The sequence below is a fragment of the Petaurus breviceps genome, unplaced genomic scaffold (assembly GCF_028583685.1).
Source record: "Petaurus breviceps papuanus isolate PSGF00001 unplaced genomic scaffold, PetGlider_PUasm1.0 171, whole genome shotgun sequence".
NCBI lineage: Eukaryota > Metazoa > Chordata > Mammalia > Diprotodontia > Petauridae > Petaurus > Petaurus breviceps.
The window spans coordinates 4911850-4931495 of record NW_027185754.1 but is presented as its reverse complement, the minus strand read 5'-3'; the positions used below and the strand labels follow the sequence as shown (position 1 = coordinate 4931495).

The 19646-nt window shown below is 35.7% G+C and overlaps 1 protein-coding gene across 4 annotated transcripts in view; it reads right to left on the bottom strand.

Moving 5' to 3' along the window:
• Positions 1–2686: 2686 nt before the first annotated feature.
• Positions 2687–19646, bottom strand: part of TOX3 (TOX high mobility group box family member 3) — a 104963-nt gene continuing 88003 nt past the window's right edge. For all 4 annotated transcript variants that reach the window (XM_069082505.1, XM_069082506.1, XM_069082507.1 and 1 more), the window contains exons 5-7: positions 16355–16582; positions 14516–14596; positions 2687–4558 (exon numbers count right to left, since the gene is read on the bottom strand). In XM_069082505.1, coding sequence (XP_068938606.1) covers positions 3827–4558; positions 14516–14596; positions 16355–16582 — 1041 coding nt within the window. In that variant the 3' untranslated portion in view covers positions 2687–3826. The remainder of the gene's footprint in view (positions 4559–14515; positions 14597–16354; positions 16583–19646) is intronic.

Genomic DNA, 19646 nt, shown 5'->3' with positions numbered 1-19646 from the left:
TATTGGTAGCTATCCTTAATTTCATGTTTTTTGTTGGTGTAAACAATATTTTAAAGTATATTCTCTTTAGTAACTTCCAGAACCTATTTCTAAGGCTACCATCTAGACAATTATACTATTTAACTTCTGCCTACTTAGCCCATTAATGTTTGCTATTACTGAGTGTGTGTGTTTCTGTGGCAGCAAAACCCATAAAGTGTACCCGGAGACTAGAGTGATGGATTACATGTACATGCTGTGTCATATCCAATTAACTCAAATTGACTGTACACCTCATTATGCTGTTAGTGCATGGAAGATCAATAAATATGGAGAAAATCCAACCCATCCCTCTCCTTTCCCATCCAATTCTAGTAGGTCTGAGACAGATCATGCTACTACGATGTGTGTGTATACCGCTGCTAACGCGGGCAGGTGGTGCAGAGACACCATTCAAACTTGGCCTATTCAACCCAAACTCTTCTAACTCTCCATTCATGCATAGCAAAACACCATCTGGTCCTATTTTGCCTCCAGCAATCACAGCTGACCAAAAAACGATAATAACAGCTGTTGCAAAACAAAAGCCAAACAAAGGGGGGGTGGGGGAGGGAAAGGTTAGAATGAAGTCCAGTGCTGGAAAATACTCCATGAAGTGAGAAATGGAAAAGAAGCCATTCAGATGTCTAAAGCCCACTGAATGAGGCAGCAGAAGACTCCTAGTTAAACCTGAGATACAAATCCATCTGTCTAGAAAATCATCAAACTTTAATAGTTAGGTGGTAATATATCGTTGAAATTACACTGCATAAAGGCATTTAAGCTTTTGTTCTTTCACTTAGGAACTAATGACCCCATGTCAGCTAAAAAATGAAAACTCCTTATGTTCTTTCATCACATGGCAGCATAGGTTAATGCAAGAGTAGAACATAGTTAGCCAGAGTAATAAAATATCTTCCATCGAGGGTGGGGAGGGCGGAGAGTGGGGGGACTTATTAATGTCAGGAGAGAAAGCACCACTTAAGAGGTACAGAATTTCAATGTCACACTAATCAGACACTATGTCTTTCTCATGTCCATTTTTCATCATCAGATTTATTCTAGTTATTTCTAACCTGTAGCAAAAAGTGCACCAAGTTACTTAAGTCATAGGAATAGGAACAGTCACACGTGTAAATTGAAATACAAGCTGTTTCACAATATGCTTTGGAGGATCTTGTGAAATATACTTTGGTAACAAGGTTGAGGATTATTTTTTCATGATTCAAGTCTTTGACATTTTAAATGTACAGTTCTGTCTTGTGATTAATATATGTGTGCGTATGTGTATGAGTGTGTGTGTGTAGTATGTGTATGCAGGAGTAATTAAACTATTTTTCTTGGAATTGGCTATCAGTAATTTAGCAGCACTTAATCAAATGTGATAAAACCCAAGATTTATAAAATCATTTAATGGATGTAATAACACCTGCTTATAACTGCAAACTGTTGAAAACAGACTTCACTTGCAATTAACTCTTATCACTAGTGACAATTTTTCCAAGCGATACTTCATGGGCTTTCAATATGACAATTACAGAACAATACACAATTACTGTCACATGTAGTTTAGCAATTAATTTTGAAGACATTTGTCTAAAGGTTTCAAAACAGAATATGAAATGCTTCTCATTGTTATGTGATGTTGGTTTCAATCCACAGAAATATTTTACGATCATTTCTGCCTGTGAGCTAACTACTGCAAGAAGATCTTGCTTTTGTGAAATAATCACTCCCCTATAGATGTTATTAGATATCATCCTTAGACTGTTTCAACACTGATACCTGTCAAGTAATACATCTTATGAAAAGCTTCAATTTAGACATACATTTTTCAACTGCAAGAAATCTATAAATTTATAATTAGAATCTCTTGCTGTTCAATATTTGTACATAATATGGGAGTACCAGAGAATTATGAAATATTGAAAGCTGAATTCATTATTAATAACCCATAACATACAGTAAATATTCTTTGAGCCACAACAGCAACTTTCAGGAATCCATACTCCATTATTTGTGTATGTCTTTCTTACACACAGCAGCTATGGACACCACTTCTCACATTCATTCTTTCCAGATTAGGATGCTGGTCAGGCTTGACACTTGCTGTTTTTAATTTTCATTTTATCATAAGCAGTTTAAGACTGTTGCCAGTGGTAATTTGCAATTTTTATCAAGACCTCTTCATTATAGCTTCTGACAGGACAGATGCTGTAATTAATCATGCAAGACAACTGGGGATAGTGGTCATACTGCTCTCATAGCAGAGCTTCTCCAGAGGGGAAGGGGAAAGGGGGGCTAAGATGGGAAGTGCAGAAAAAAAAGTATTTATATTCCAGAATAAGCATTCAGCAACCACATTAAAGCAAAGAATATCAGAAATGCCAGCAGGTACCAATCCTATGAACTACATATGACTTCTGTCTTTTTATTTTTCACTGTATATTATGCTTTTTAAAAAAATGAAATGCAATTTCTTGGTGAGGCAATTAGAATTAGAGGCTAATTTTAACATTTCCTACTTAACCTGGAAAAGTATACTTAGGTTCCAATGACACTTAGTGTGGTACCACTGTACAAGCATATTTTAAAGACCCCAAAGGAAAGTGACATCTATTTTTTATTAGAAAAGGAAGTATTCTTTCATCAAAACACAATCCACATATTTTTTTTTACTGAAATGTGTTTATTCTATAGCAAGATAAAAGCATTTTTTTTGTTAAGCAAAATACAAACAACTTAATTGCTGCTATCAACTCATAAAAAAGTATAAAATAGCATAAACACACAATAAGCAACGTAGCAACGAATGGTTTGTGTTACCAGTGTTTACATTAAAGCCTCCTTTATGAAAATTTTACAGCACATGATAGGAAAACTTACAACATTTAAAGAAATTATTTACATTGATTATTCAGATGTAGAGCTTCTCTTAAATATTCTACTGGTATGACAGCATAATAAAAAAAACTCTTGCATTTTTAAAATCTTAACTTTTGTAATAACTGTTTTCATTTAAGTGCATTTCCTTTTTAAAAATACAGTGTTTTTATTTTTATTTTTTGAAACTTTTCACTCAAACACGGAATATAATATTCACATTTTTTTCTAATTAGAATGGACATAATGGGATAACAGTGGTAATATATATTTTATTACAACATATGCTGTGGTTTGATTTAAGGAAATCATGGATAGAAGTGAACATTTAATCACTCGCATTTGCTTTTCTGAAGAGTTTTAAGAACAAAAATAATAGCTTTGGCAAAAGTCTGTGATTTACATTATTTTTCTCCATGACAAAAAATGCCATCAACTATTCATGTCATACAAATGTTTGTATGAAATTGAGTCTTCATTTTACAGGTAGTTACAACTGTGCTTTTAAGGGCTTCATGAGTTCAAACTGCCTTGAAGTGCATTCATTCATTCATTCTTCGAGAAATAAGGACTATATAATATAACTCTGAAAGGCCAGTCTACAGTCATCATAATGTCCCATATTTATTAGACCATTGGATTCACATATTGTAGGTAAAGCTTGAATAAATTAAAAAGGCATCACATGAAAGAGCACAGCTTTTCTTTTCTTTAAAAACCAAATGATTTTATAGTCAGCTAAAAGATGATACATAGCTACATTGTAGTTCTTTATTGCCTATCTGATAGACACTTCAGAGGACCATTGATCTGTTATGCACACCTGCATAACCACCATCAACAATTTACAGTTTCAGCCAAATATGGTTTACCCTTACATCTCATCCTCCCAAATAAATGCAAATCAATTTTGCAATATTTATCTTCAGAAAATACTGACCTGTGATAATACTTGAGTCTGTGTCTGGGCCTGTATTTGTGACTGGTGCTGTTGAGGTGCTGGCTGGGGACTTCCAATGGCAGGAATGGGCGAAGTTATCTGTGAAGCTACAGGGGAATGTTGCCGAGGAGAAGGCTGAGACTGGTGCTGCATGTGTTGCATTTGCTGCTGCTGCATTTGTTGCAACTGGATATGCTGCAGCTGCTGCTGCATTTGCTGCTGACTGATCTGCTGGATGTGTTGCTGCTGTTGCAAATGTTGTTGCATGTGGTGTTGAAAATGCTGCTGTTGCATTTGCTGTTGAATTTGCTGATGCATTTGATGCTGATGCAATTGTTGCTGTTGCATCTGTTGCAGCTGCTGCTGCTGCAACTGTATCTGATGCTGCTGGGTTTGCACCGAGGGGCTCACTTGAGTTGAAGATGGTGTGGCAACCATGGTTGTTCCCATAGAGCTAATTAACGGTGCTGAAATGTTTGTTGGCATGTTGGCTGCGATAGTAACGGAAGCTACAATCTGATTCATTGGCAGTCTCATGGTTAGGGGGTTGGGAGCAATTGCCCTGGGAAGGGACTGTTGGAGAGTCTGAGGAGATGCTGACACTGGTGCATGTTGGGAAAGAGGAGTGTTCAGGAGAAGGGAGGATGATAGATTAGTCGATGCCAGAGTCTGCTGGACAGAACGAATTGTCTGTGCTTCTGCCGATTCTGCAGCAGCCTGTGGTATTTTTTTAAAAGTTTCAGAATTTTAAAAAAATGAACACAAATTTGAGAATTATCAAATCCCTGATAACTACATACATTAAGCAACTTTTCAGCAATAGAATATTTTTAAGTACTTGAAAATAATCTCTATTATTTTCAGTCTGCATACAATACATACCATCAAACAGCATAGACATGTTCACTAGAATATTTATTATGATATTAATAAAAAAACAATTGGATTTCTTAGACATTGAGAGTTAAAAGACCTTAAAATCTTAGAGCTTTCCCCTTTATCAAAACATCCCTGAAACTAATTAATAGTTGTTATGAAAGTTCTTTCCAATTGATCTATTTAGACATAGATAGGAGGGGGAAACTCAGGATCCAAAAGAATTGGGTAACTTATTCCAGATCCAGGGAGTGAGAAATAGGGTATTTCTGACTATTCACTTTGTGCTGATACCACATAGCTGTCCAACAACAATACCATTTTTTATCAAGTAAAACACTGATTAAGATGAGTAGTTTTAATTTTTTACTCTTATCCTTTACACAATTTGTACCAAAGGAAAAATTATAGCTTGTCATTTCCTTATCTATTTCAGTTGACCAATTCTGAATTAATCTATCTATTATTAATCATCTACTCTATGCCAGATACTCTGTTCATCCCTGGGAGTACAAAGAGAAAAATTAAACTGTCCTGCCTTCAAATAACTTACATTCTATCAGGGGAGAAAACATGAATTCCTATATGTAAACACAATAGGTTGTGTGTGTGTGTGTGTGTGCGTGTGTGTGTGTGTGTGTGTGTGTAGTACAAGGTAATTTGGATATTTGGATAGGAGAGCACTAGCAACCAGTATAATAAAGAAAGAACTCATGTAAGACAAGGCATTTGAACTAAGCTTAAAAAACAATTAGAGATTCTAAGAGGTAAACATGAGCAGACAGTGCATTGAAGGTATAGGAGATGGTCTTTGCAAAGGCACAGAGACAGAAGATAGAATGTGGTGAGTGAGTAAGAGTAGGTAGGTCAATTTGACTAGACTGTAGAGTATGAAGGGGAATAATGTTTAATAAATTTGAAAAAGTAGATTGGAAGTAAATTAAGAAAGACTGAAAAAACCCAAACAGAGGAGCCTGAATTGTCCCTAAATACAAGAGGGAGCCTCTAGACCATTTTTTTTTTCAGAAGGGAGCAACATGGTCAAGCCTTGCATTAGGAATATCTCTTCTAACAGTTGAGGAGGACACAGAATGGAATGGAAAAAGGCCTGAGACAAAGAGATCTATTAGAAGGCTACCGAAATAGTCCAAGCAATAGCTGGTAAGGGTCTGACCTACAGTGGTAGCCCTCTGAGCTGTGGAGAAGAAGATGTGTGCAACACAACAAATACGGAGTTAAATGGTCGGATACATGGGGTGAAGGAAACTGAGAAATCAGGATGATTCTAAGGGTGAAATTGAGCAAATATAAAGATGGCGGTGCCCTTAACAGAAACAAGGAGAGTTTTAGAGGAAAGCCAACGACATCTGTTTTTAGCCAGTTTGAATTTGAAATGCCTAGATGGCATCCAATGGCAAATACTAAATAGGTAGTTAGTGCTGCAGAACTAGAGCCCAAGAGAGAGGTTAGGGAAAGGTGTGAGAGACTAAGGAGAGAGTGTTTGAAACAACAGAAATGGGGAATGTGATCATCAACTAGAGAAGAGTAAAAGGATAGTCTTGCTTTCATTAGGGTTCCTTTGAGGTTAGAAAACATATATTTGTAGTGAACCTCATTAGCACATTTTCCCGAGTTCCTCCATCATCACTGAGTGTCTTGGGAGTAGAAGAAGGGGAAGCAGATGGTGGGGATAAATCATGGTTAAGGTTTAAGAAGATGGAACATAGAAGAACAAGGACAAGGGGCCATATGATTCAAGAGTGGAAAAGAGTATAAACCTGAATTGTTCAACTACAAGGTCAGCGTTAAGACGGACAGGCCTAAGTGAATCACTGAAAAAGGTTAAGTTGTTTTTTCGATCATGTCCAACTCTCTGTGATCCCATTTGGGGTTTTCTTGACAGAGATCCTGGAGTGGTTTGCCATTTCCTTTTCTAGCTCATTTAACAGAAGATTAAACTGAGGCAAATAGGAGTAAGTGACTTGCCCAGGGTCACACAGCTAAGGAAGTATATCTGAGGCCAGATTTGACTACAGGAAGGTAAATCTTTCTGACTTCAGGCCCAACACTCTATACATTCTGCCAGCTAGTTACTCCATTGAGAGGTATGGGGCCTGAAAAATGTGTACAATGTGTTGATGACACCTCTTCCTGGGAGTTCAATAGTACTATAGAAAGAGACAGAAGGGCCCCTGTTGCCTGTGGCTTGGAGGTCTGCCATCACTTAATGGACTTATTTCTAGAAGAGAATATTTTCTAAATTGCATGGAAACCCTTCAATACTTTGAGGACAAAGCATAGATTAAGGAGGAATGAAGTATAAGGAGTGATAGAATGACAGAAGGTTACATTGAGAGAGAAGAATTTCAGAATTCTTAATTATGGAGACAATACTTGTGAATGATACTACTCAGGTCATGAGTATGGAGAGGTCATTTCTATGTATGGCTGGGGTATAGGGAGGGTGTAGTGTAGGTCATGGGAGTAGAGGATAATGATAAATTTGGAGGTCACGTGGATGGGGTGATAACAACATGCAGAACGTGTCATAAAACATCTATTTCAGTCGAAATACATTTGTGATTGATTATGCTCAAATTTGTTACAAAGTTTTGTTTTAAATTCGTGGGTGAAAAGGGGATTGGTGATAGTAACAATAGGCTAGAAAGCACAAAAGAAAGAATGAAAGACAGAGAGAAAGAAAGAAAAGGGGGTCATTGTATACTATGCTTAAAGGTTAATAAAAATAATTATCCTAGCAATAACTAGCATTTATATATAATTTACTATGTGCCAAGCACTTAATAAATATTATCTCATTTAATCACAACAATTTTGGTTGGTAGGTGCTATTATTATCCTCATGTGATAGTAATGGCAATTAAAGATTCCCCTGTATTGGATTGGTTTTCAAATTGATTGTGTTAAAACCCAGAGCTTGTTAATCCCACCTGTGGGATGGACTTTTTGATGTGAAAAGAAAGTCCTGAACTGGGAGGAGCTGGTGACCTAGATTTGGAGAGACAAGAGAGAGGCAGAAGAACTTTTTGGAAGCAGCACCTCGTGGAGAGAGAGAGGCTAAGAGACTTACTGGTGGCTGCTTTAAATTGCCCTGGACTTTTGAGACCTGCCCCCTGAGCTGCCAAGGACTGAGGAGACATGGCTGTTTTGCTGGTACTTTGTCTGTCTGTTTTGATGTTATTTTGCCAGATTTGTCCACTGGTGAAAGACAGTCCTTTTGTTGAAGAAGTCCTGGAACCTGGCTGTTCACTAAGAAGCCCTGAGACTGTCCTGCAGACAGAGAGTGAATACTGTCCACTGGTGAAGGACAGTGCTGTTGTTGCAGGGGTCTGGAGACTGTCCTGCAGACAGAATGAATACTGTCCACTGGTGAAGGACAGTGCTGTTGTTGCAGGGGTCTGGAGACTGTCCTGCAGACAGAGTGAATACTGTCCACTGGTGAAGGACAGTGCTGTTGTTGCAGGGGTCTGGGAGCCTTTCTGTTGGTTCAGAAGCCCTGAAGAAGGATTTTCTTGTTGTATGTTTATAGAAATCCTGGGAGAGGGCTTTGCTAATGTGTTCAGGGGTTCTAGGACTGTTCTACAGACAGAGGATGAATTCATGAAGGGACTGGCAATGTATCTTATGGCCTTGCTAAGCCTTGTCTCCCCAGGAACTAAGATTGCTGAGAACTTGCCTCTTGTCAAGATGAAGAAATTCCCCCATTTGGGTATTAAGTGCTGTGTTTAAACTTGATGTAACTCTGGGGTAGATTCAATTGTGATCCAGGGGTGGGGAACTTTTGACCTTATGTTTGGAAACTAATCTCCATTTGAGAAGAGGGGCTTTGTGGTGGACTAAATGAAGGTATAGCCTAGGGGTGGAGAAGTATTTAGAACAGAGACTTTGTAATTGATTGAATGATTGGAAGGTCCTGGGGTGGGGTAGTGCTTGGAGATTATTTAATCACACTTAGTAAATGCTGTATTTGGAATGATGTCATGTTTTGACCTTCTCTATTCTTGGTTTGTCACTGAATAAAATGGAGAGCACCTATGCTGGTATTCTGAACCTTGGGAAGTTGCTTTTCCTTGGCATTACAGTACACCTCATTTTATAGATGAGGAAATTAAGGCAAACAGAGGTTAAGTGACTTGCCCAGGGTAACAGGGGTAGCAACTGTCTGTGTCTGGATTTGAACTCAGGTCTTCCTGACTAAGCCTGGCACTCTATCCACTGTGTCACCTAGCTGCCCCAGAAGAAAATAGAAGAATAAGAAGGAGATACAGAAAAGCAGGGTTTTTTTAAATTGACATATAGGATTTATTATATAATTTTTGAAAAGAAATGCAAAGTACTTATAATAAAACTGTAGGGTTTATAAGCAACCCTTTATTCTGGTTTTTTTTCTGTATATAAAAATGTTCATATTTGTTGATGTTTATCAAGTCAAAAATAAGCAAAAAATTATTTTTGCAAAAAAAAAAATTTTTTTAAAGAGAGAGAGAATGATCTGGGGGCTAGCAGCTAACTGTTCCAGTATTTGAATAGTATGATGAATGTCCTTTACCTAGAATTCATAGAATCTTAGAGTTGGAAGGGAGCTAGTACATGAAGTAGTCCAATTCCATATACTCTGTAGAAATCCCTTTCACAATGTCCTTAAGAAATGGTCATCCAGCCTATATTTGAAGATTTCTAGGGATGTACAACTCATCTTTTCACAATCGAATCCCTTGTAGGGACAACTCTAATTATTCTTTCTTGTATGGAATAATTACTTTGTATATGATTTGTATTTAATTTTCTTCATTCATTTTATCCCTCTGTGCAACTCCAATACAATATAAGGTCTTTATATTGGAGGACATGGATAACTTCATTTTTGTCTCTGCATCACAAGCATAGGCAGCCCAATGCTTGACACATAACAGGTGCTTAATAGATCACCGTAAAGTCAAAACAGACTTGCTACTAAACTCCCAACTATTTGGTCCTTGTAGATATACAATTTCTTGGAGTTACAAAAACAAGTTTACTCCCTCTTCCACCTTACATCTCCTCAGATACTTTTGGTCAACTATCATTCTTTCACCTTGGTCTTCTCTTCTTGAGGCCAAATATTCCAGGTGATGCAATTTTTCCTTTCGTGATGATTTCCAAACCCCTTTCTACTGTCCTAGTTACCCACCCTCCTCTTGCTGCATTCTTATGATATGGTGATTCCAAGACTTGGATACAACATATTGGGTGTGGTCTAATCAGTACAAAGACACCATTAGGTCCTATAAACCAGATTCTGTGCATTAAAAAAACAAACAAAAAGTAGTCCATTTGATAGTTTATCAGTCCACCTCACATTGTTGTTTTATATTGAGCCAGTGGGCAATTAATTTTTTTCTCCTGTATCAAGTGCTGTCATTTCAAACTCCCCCATTTTAAAATTGTACAATTTATTTTTCATCCAAATACAGAATATTTTTCCCTATTAAATTTCATCTTGTTGATTTCAGCCTTTTTTCAACCTATCAATACTACTTTGGATGGACAATAGGTCAAAGTCGGTATGGTTCCTATAGTGCAGCTAATTTTCACAATCAACCAAACGTATTCCATTTTTTATATTCATTTGCTAATGATCCACATAAATTGCACCTGTTTTATTGCTAAATATGATCTTGTTTCCCTGATTATTTTTTAACCAATATATGCATAGAATATTCATCTAAGACTGTTTATATAATCATCACTGATAACTACTTGTTCTCTCTGAGATATAGCACACCATGAAATTAACCTAAATCCAAGATTTTTTTTCCTTCTTCAGAACTCACATGGATAGTGTTTGTATTTGATTCTCCTTTTTCTTCTTTTTTTTTTAAGCAATTGGGGTTAAGTAACTGGCTCAAGGTTACACGGCCAGGTGTTCCTGGGTGGGTGCTAAGTGTCTGAGCCTGGATTCGATCCCCAGGTCATCCTGACACTGGGGCCGGTGCTCTTACTTACTGTGCTACCTGGCTGCCCCTGTATTTTATTCTCTTACTGCATTCTAGTCTATTAATTATAGTAGAGCAAATTTATAAAATAGTAAATATTAAATATATTAAATGTGGTATTATACATTAAATATAAATTTAGTATAGTAACTATGGCATGTTTACTCTATGGCATAGCATTCTTGTATATATGCCCTATATCCATATTAGGTGGTGAGTTCTATAATAATTAGCTATGTTTTAATTATGGAAGATGAGGATAATGAAGAATTTGAAGGTCAGTACAATTAAAGGAATATCAACATACATGTTTAAGTCCCTTAGAATAAGGGCAGAGATCTAGGGGAAGAGGAAGGCTAAAAGACCACTAAGTACACAATAGGTCCTTAATAAATATATAATATCCACTTAGATACTATATAGAATAGTGGATAGCATCCTAGGCTTGGAGTCTGGAAGACCTGGGTTCAATTCTATCTCTGACTAGCTGTGTGATCCTGGACAAGTCATTTAATTTCTGTGTGTCTTGGGCAATTTCCTAGGACTTATCTACTAAGTCAGAGATGGATTGGTTTCTGTGTATCAGATCCTTCAAATATTCTAGTTCAGTTGCTTTTAATATCTACATCTATATATCTATATATAATGGAGATATAGTTCATTTCCTTATATTAGAGATACAATATCACTTCTACTAATTCCAGAATAACTCAATTTAAAAGTAAAATTAGTTGAGTTTACTCAACGGTAGTTAGATGCCTCCTAATTCAAAAGGATAGGATCAGAGCTGGAGGGGACTTCAGCAGTCTCTCATTTTACATTTTTGAGGAAACTGGGGTCCTGGATTTGCATGACTTGCTCAGTGTTACAAATAGCCTTGTCATCCAAGACAAGATTTGAACCCAGGTCCTCTGAGTCCAAAAGTCAGCAATCTTTTCAATATTTCACAATGCCTTCTTAATATGGTTTGACTCAGTGACTAATACATTTAGAGGTTCATTTTGTATCCTTATTTATAGACATCTCCAACCTTTTTCTGCTTTGACTATAGTGCCTCCAATTATTTTTGTCTATCTATTTACCCTTCATTCCTCAATTCTCACTTTCAGTTTTTCATTCTATAATTCCTCCTAATTTTTGAACACACAGAAAGGCAACAGGGCTTGCATAGTCAGAATAATGTCTATGCCTTAACAATTCTGTTAGGGATGTTTTGAAACTTCTTTTTAAAAGTCCTCAATACTGACACAGTAAATGTTTTTTATAGCTTTCCAATGAAGTGTGAAGTGCTCTGAGAGTGCTTGACAAAGTTAAAACTTAAGAACATCTATCACACTGCTGTGTGGCCTTTATTTGTTCTGATACGGAGCAGCTACAATTTCACTTGAAATAGAAGAGGTAGAAATAGGGAAGGAGCACATTTAGAATTAACCTTTTAAAATATACTTTTCAGTGGTATAAATATAATCACAAATCTGTACTGAGAATAGTACTCTGAGGCAGTTTCTAAGGACAATAGAATGACTCTGAATCTTTTGCTAAGAAAGATTATTCAAAAGAAATAAAACTAGTTGAAACAATTGGAAATCTTAAGAGACCTAAGCCAGCTAAATCGAATTCTTAACCTCTTCTAAATTCTAACAAAGCACCAAAATTATTATTAAATAATCTTTAATAAATATTGTAGTTAACATTTAGGCTTTAGGTCAAATTTCTGATTCATGATCAATGTAATTTTATGTCATATATGCCAGAGAGACAGTATAACACAATAGATTGAGAGTTGGTCTTGACAGCAGGAGCACCTAGATTCAAACCTAATCTCTGACACATATTTGGCTATGTGATCCAGGGAAGGGCAATTAACTTTTCAGTGCCCCCAAATAACTCTCTAAGACTATAAGTTTCAGAGCAGTTGCCAATTTGCATTGGTAGAGGAAATTTGATAATTAAGAATTATCAAATAACAAGGAAATCACAGGTTATGTACAAAAAATGATGGGGAAGGAGACAAAGAGGAGGGGGAAAGACAGATGAGGAGGGGGGGAAGGGAGAGGGAGAGGAAAAAGGAGAGATGGAGAAGAGGGCAGGGGGAGAGAGACAGAGAACAGAGTGTAGTAGTTGGAAGACTAGCTGTCCCTGAATTCAGTAAAACCGAAGTTCAAATCCTATCTACCACATACTAGCAATGTGACCCTGGACAAGTCTTTTGACCTCTTAGTACCCTAGGCAACTGGATGAGATTATAAATTACATTAGAATTGCTAATCTACAGCTGTGTAGAGTTTCCACAGTGGAAATTACTTATATACATGATATCAACGGGCTAGAATAAAGAAAAAAGACATATACAAACACACAATACTTGATAACCTATTGGATCTTTTTATACATGCAAAAGAAGGGGCACATTTGTAACCATTTTGTAGCACCCTTTGCAACATTTTACTAATTTTTAATAATTGTAGAAGCAGCAAAATTTAGCAAAAAGAACACTTGAGTTAGGGTCAGAGGACCTGGGGTCAAGTTCCACTTTTGATATTAACTAACATTAAGACTACAGCCAAGTTGCTGCTCTCTGAGCATCAGTTTCCTCATCTGTAAAATGGGGATAATAACTCTTACCCTAGCAAACTCAGAAGGTTGTTTTGAGGAAAGTGCTTTGTGAACCATAAAGTGCTATATAAATGTGAGCTATTATTATGGTAGTTTATCATTGTTTTATCTTTGCTTTTATGACATATTGTGGGTCATATTTATGATTTATTTGATGTCAAGTCCTTGGTTAGGAGCACAATCCCAAATTAATAACATTGCTCCTATGGGAAATTACAACCCACTTCATGTTGATCTGCTTTATGATACCATTTCCAGGAAACAGAGGCTACCTTACTTGGATACTTTGTAGTTAAAAATGAGGGTCTTTACATGGATACAGTCTTCCCATTGCTTTGGCAAGTATATTTTGTTTCTTTTTGACAGGAAGAAAAAATTTCCAAGTAGTCATTTTTCTCAAGTAATTTTTTGAGCTTGAGTATGTATTCATATATGTGTGTGTGTGTGTATATATATGTATGAATGTATATATGTACATATGTATTTATGTACTTGTAGGCATAGATGTAGGTATGTATGTGTGTGTACACATTTGTGTTCATCAGTATAGCTTTCAATTATTCAACTTATTCAAATATTCAGTTATTATATATAATATTCTATTTCAGAAGTCAGTCTTTTAAATCAGCAGTCTTGTACTACTCATGTAGTTGGCCTTATAAATGTCAAAAATAAGTTCCTCAAGGACAGAATCTCTCTTCACTTTTATCTTTGCAACCTTAGTGCCAAGCACTGAGCCTGGGACAGAATAGGACTGATTAATTTATTTCAGGAATTTTCAATTTGTTTGTATTATAGCTCTATTATTGTAAAGTTGTGACTTCATATCTTAAATATCTTTATCTATCTATATAAACTTTAGTCTGATATGGTTGCTTTATTAAATTTTAGGGGAGTTATATTTAAATGTAAGATACTGGAGAAGAGCTTTTAATATTGTGACTAAATTATTAAAAACAATCACTTCTTTTCTTTTTTGCCTTTTGGAGGGGGGAAAGCAGGGGAATTGGAGTTAAGTGATTTGCCCAAGATCACACAGCTAGTAAGTGTTAAGTGTCTGAGGCTGGATTTGAACTCACATCCTCCTGACTCCAGGGCTGGTGCTCTATTCACCACCCCACCTAGCCGCCCCAGAACAATCACTTCTTAACTTGAGCTAATATCTGATTCAAGTCAGCACCCTTACCTTGGAAACGAGACTTGCTCGATAAGCAGCAAGTGCCTTTAGGTATTCTTTCTTGGCAGCCTCAGTTTTTCTTTTATACACCTATTAAAACAAGACAACGAATATCAACTTTAGCATCTCAATTCTGCACTAAAAATAATAAAATTAGGTCACAATAAAAAAGCATGTAAATGGCCAGGCTCTTTGGCTTTGATTTTAAAATGTTAGAAAAGACAACCTAACTAAACATGATTACATCCTCCACTATTTCAAAGGAGAAAAGATTTTCAAGTTTCAAAATACAGGTTAGATTAGATAGATAGATAGATAGATAGATAGATAGATAGATAGATAGATAGACAGACAGACAGACAGACAGGAGATAGAGAAATAGATAAGGAGATAGAGAAATAGTCTATACTGCTGTCTTTTCTAGTTCAACTTCACTAGTTTTCCAAGGCAATTAATCAAATAAAAATACAGATTACTGCAAATAATTTCACTAGCTATTTTTCCTCATCAATATTTTTTCTCCTCTTTATACTTGTTTCCAAAGAACTCTCTTATCTATTCCAAATCAGACTATAAACTAAACAGAAAAAAAGTGAAAAATTGAATGAAATGAATGAAGGAAAATGAAAAAATATGTGAAGCAATTTCAATCTTGGTTTTCTTTGGAAATGATTGTAAATAGGATTTGAAGAAACAGGGGACATGAAGTCATGTTTCATGAGTGTGGCTATTGAGCAATGCGTATAAAAATCTATAATATTCAGTGTACCTGCACTTTAGGAAATAAAAAAATTTAGTGTTCACTCTAGAATCCTTGTATTAGGCTAAAAATATCATTGTATTCCCAACCAAATGGTTTAATTTAGTTACAGCAGTTTGAAAACCTTTTGAGATTTATTTATAATTCTAGGAACCAGAACCAATAATCTATGGAAATTACTTTTTATTTTAGCTAACTGGTAAAATCTCCCATCAATCTTCACTATCCTAACCAAACAAATTTTATAAATTACTTTCATGATTTTTTAAAATGCAACCAAGAGTTTTCCACTCTTCATTTCAGAAACAGATTCCATTTTATCTCTAATAGGGGTCTATTCTTCCGTCAATATGTAAGCATTAACTCCTAATAATGTTAATTGGAGTTCCATGCATGTAGTTAGGGGAGGACAGACATCCAAGGACTTCATTCATTCCTCAGTTTGTTCATGAGGAACATGCTCGTGAAGGGGAGAATAAAGCCCTAAGGTAGTATTTCCTACCAACATAGTTAATCTCTGAAAGTCTGTCCTACAGCAGAGCTCTAAAATGAACTTGGAATACAATTTCAAATGCCTGGCTACTATAATGAGACATGCAGAGTTAGCTTCAAAGTTTGGAAACCAACCAGAGCAGTACAAAGGTTCAGAAAGATGATCAATGAAAAGGCAAGCATGATGTACCTAAGCTTTTTCTAGTGTAACTTTCAACAAAGAAAAAAACCCACATTATTTAAAAAGAAAAGGTTATTATCAAAAGTTGATGCTTGTGGGCCACTGAAGATCACTTCTTACCTTCATTGAGTTCTGAACATTCATCCTTGAAGCTAAGAGGAAAAAAATCTATAATGCACAGAGAACAGCAGGATGATTTTCCCCCTGACATACAAAGGCTATCATAAGAAGCAACCGTAATATCATAAGTTGTTTACTTGGAAAGATAAACAACTTCTGTTAAATATACTATTTGCCCTTCAGTGCTGTTACAGGAGTGGGCTTTGTATACTGTTTCATATAAATATAAAGTACAATGTCAATATGGACTAGTATTGGTAGCTTCAATTCATTTCCATGAGATAGTCTTCATTACCTGCTTTTGTTCTTCACCCAGGCTGTCCCACATTGATGCTACTATTTTTGAGACCTCTCCAAAGGTTGCATTGGGGTTTTGACCTTTAATTGCAGCTTGTGTGTCTCTGAAGAATAGGGCATATGCTGACACTGGTTTCTGTGGCTCATTGGGATCTTTCTTTTTCTTTTTCTTTGGAGTTTTGGGCTTCTTGCCAGAATCTGGAGCAGCTCTTTTCTCTCCAATGGCCTACAAAGCATTAAAAAAAAATTATTGCTTAAAATATATCCACATGGATTGAAGCAAAATTTAGGCCTACAATTGTCCTTTTAAGGTTCTGTTAAATCATCAACAAATGAGCCACTTTGAACAAAAGGGAAAAAATGTTTATCTAAAACTGCTAAATTACTATTTAAAAGTATCAAGTAACACTTTTAAATGAGATTCAAACTTAGTAATACATATCCTCAAAAACCATCATAATAAAATGTACCAACATCCTATATGATATTGTGCATACACTATACTACAAAGGAATGCATAGACTATTTTGGTAATGTTAGGCTTTAACAGCAAAAGTTTAATGACCTTTAAAATACTATCTTCCAATATTTTAAACAACTCATCATTAATGTGGATGAACAATTTAAAAATGCGACTGTTGAGGCTGCTTTCAGAAGAATGCTACTTTGTCAATGGGCCTCTCAAAATCTAAGTGGGTATTAGCTGCAAGGACTAAAACTTTCACAATAAGTTAAAGGTTATCTTTTATTTCTAGAAAAATGTTAGCTTTTTAAGAATATAGCAAGTAATATGAAAATGTCAAAACTACTTTTAAGTATAGCAAGAAAAAGAACTGATTCTCTCTATAAAATTGAAAAACTGCAAAAAAGTAATAATTGATACCTAATTTTTTTAAACACTAAAGATGCTTATTATGTGATAAGTGAACCCTAGAATATGATTTCCACGCTCAAAATTTTCAATAACAGTTCATTTTCTCTACTCAACCTCATTCCCACAGTGTGAAACTTTAAAAGTTTCAAAGATACTTATTAAAGCATTACAAATACCTTAAATTGATATAATATCCCTTGCCAAATCCACACACTCCACACACCTCAAAGCCTTTTGCATATGATTTCATTTCATTTATTCACATAATGTTCCTGTCAGAAGGTGGGGGGGAGCAGCTTTTTATCACCTGTGTTCTATCCACTAAACTATGCTTCCTCCCCTACTGATTCCATTAGCTGCACCAAAGATCTGTAAAAGCCTGACAAAAACTTTGTAAAAAGCCAAATTTTGGTAAAATAAAAATTAACTCTAGCTGAGGTCAGTAGTCAGTATTAGATCAGAGATTAAAGATCCTGTCTTAGATCTCTACCACCAGCCATTCAGTTCACTACATTTCAGATCTTCCCAGAGAACTATTATCTTCTGAATGAAAATCATCTGGAATATTTCCCAATTACTAAAATTCCTAGAGAGACAAAGTAGCATTAACTTTTTTTTGAGAGCTCCAACACTGTGATAAGAAACCAGCTAAAGATACATGCACTTATCATGAAATTATTCTTAGATAAGCTCAACCTTTATATGAGCTGAGCTACTAACTGCAATGGCATCCTCATTTTATTAAACGTAGCTCTTGCGCTGTGTGCATTCCCTTAGAAATAACTTAACCTTTTTTTTTCTTAAAGGCAGAAATGAATACATTTCTGAAGGTCTTTGTTTCTCCTCATGTTGTCCTCTTGTGGGGGAAAAAGCTTCCAAAAATGAGGAGATAGTCTTCAATTCTGAGTAATGAATTTGAACTTGCAAAGGATGATTATAAACTTGAAGTGAAACTAGGTACAAAACCCAGATTTCCTTTGAGAGAAGAATCTATTTTTCCTGGGAGCAAATTTGATACAGTATCTAGTATCAGGGTTAACAATAACGTAATCAACATCACCCCCAAAAAGGGAGTATCAATCCAAACTATTAGAAACATGATCCAAATGTGATAATAATATTTGATTGTTTAAAAATTAAACAGGTGAATGTTGATAATCTTAGGTATTATAATGTGTGATAACCCTGAGGACCTTGGGATCATAGGACATCTCTGAAAGACTTACCCTCTCTTCAGATCTGGAACTCCAGACCTGCAACTCTACTGACTTGATTGGTGAATGCTACATATAGGTCACTATATCTATATGACTTAACTCATGCTTTACCTCATGCCCCAGAAATCTTTTCTCAAGCTGCTGTGCTGGTCACTATGTGTACCCTCTGCCACCCACTCTCTACCCCCTAAAACACACATTCTGATTTCCAATTATGGAATTGCATTCATACTAACACTACCATTGCTACTAGAAAAGGCATGCCCATCTATTCCTTTAAGTTTTTACTCACTATCTCTATGACTTTTCAAAACAAAATATCCCCACCATTTCCCTGTATGTGCTGCTTCCCCCATTAGAATGACACTCTTTGAGGGCAGAGGTTGTTCCTGCTTTTGCATTTCAATTGCTAGGGTTTAACACAGTTCTTGGTATACCAAAAGTACTTAATAAGTGTTTGTTTTTTCTTTTACTCATTTATTCAGACAGTCTGTCATTCAACAAGCTTGGTCCCAAATAAGTTGTGAAGCACTATGGCTAATGTCAGATTTGGTTATGTGTTGGCTGATTTTGCTTAACTTTTCTTCTTCCTTTAGGTTTGTTATTGTTGTTTTATGGTTGTTTTGTTGTTGTTTCAAGGCATCAGGCTTAAGTGATAGGAGTAGAAGGAAGGAGGGTTGGGTTGGAAAATCTAGGTAATGTTAAAAAAAATGAGATATCATTTTATAAAAGGAAAATTATATTTATATCTATATAGTGCTACAGAACAAATACAAGGTGTCCCAAAGTCTAACCGCAGTGTTAAGCTTTAATAGCTAATAATTTAATAATAAGCTAAACTTCATTTAAGTTTTTTGGGAATCCTTGTATAAGTAATATTCACAAAGTAAAAACAAAGGTATAAAAGTCCTATAAACTAAGTAATAAATAGCCCAAAAAAGAACACATCACTTTCAAATGCATTGCTTAATCTTTCAAATGCTCACATTGGTTTAAAAAAAAAAAAAAGATTCAGATGCTCCTAGAACTGAAAGGAACTTTAAATGTTAAATCTGTTGTTGTTCAGTAGTTTTTCAGTTGGATTTTTCTTGGCAAAGATAAGGGAATGGTTTGCTATTCCCTTTTCCAGCTCATTTTACAGATGAGGAAACTGAGGCAAGCAGGGTTAAGTGGTCACATTGCTATTAAGTATCTAAGGC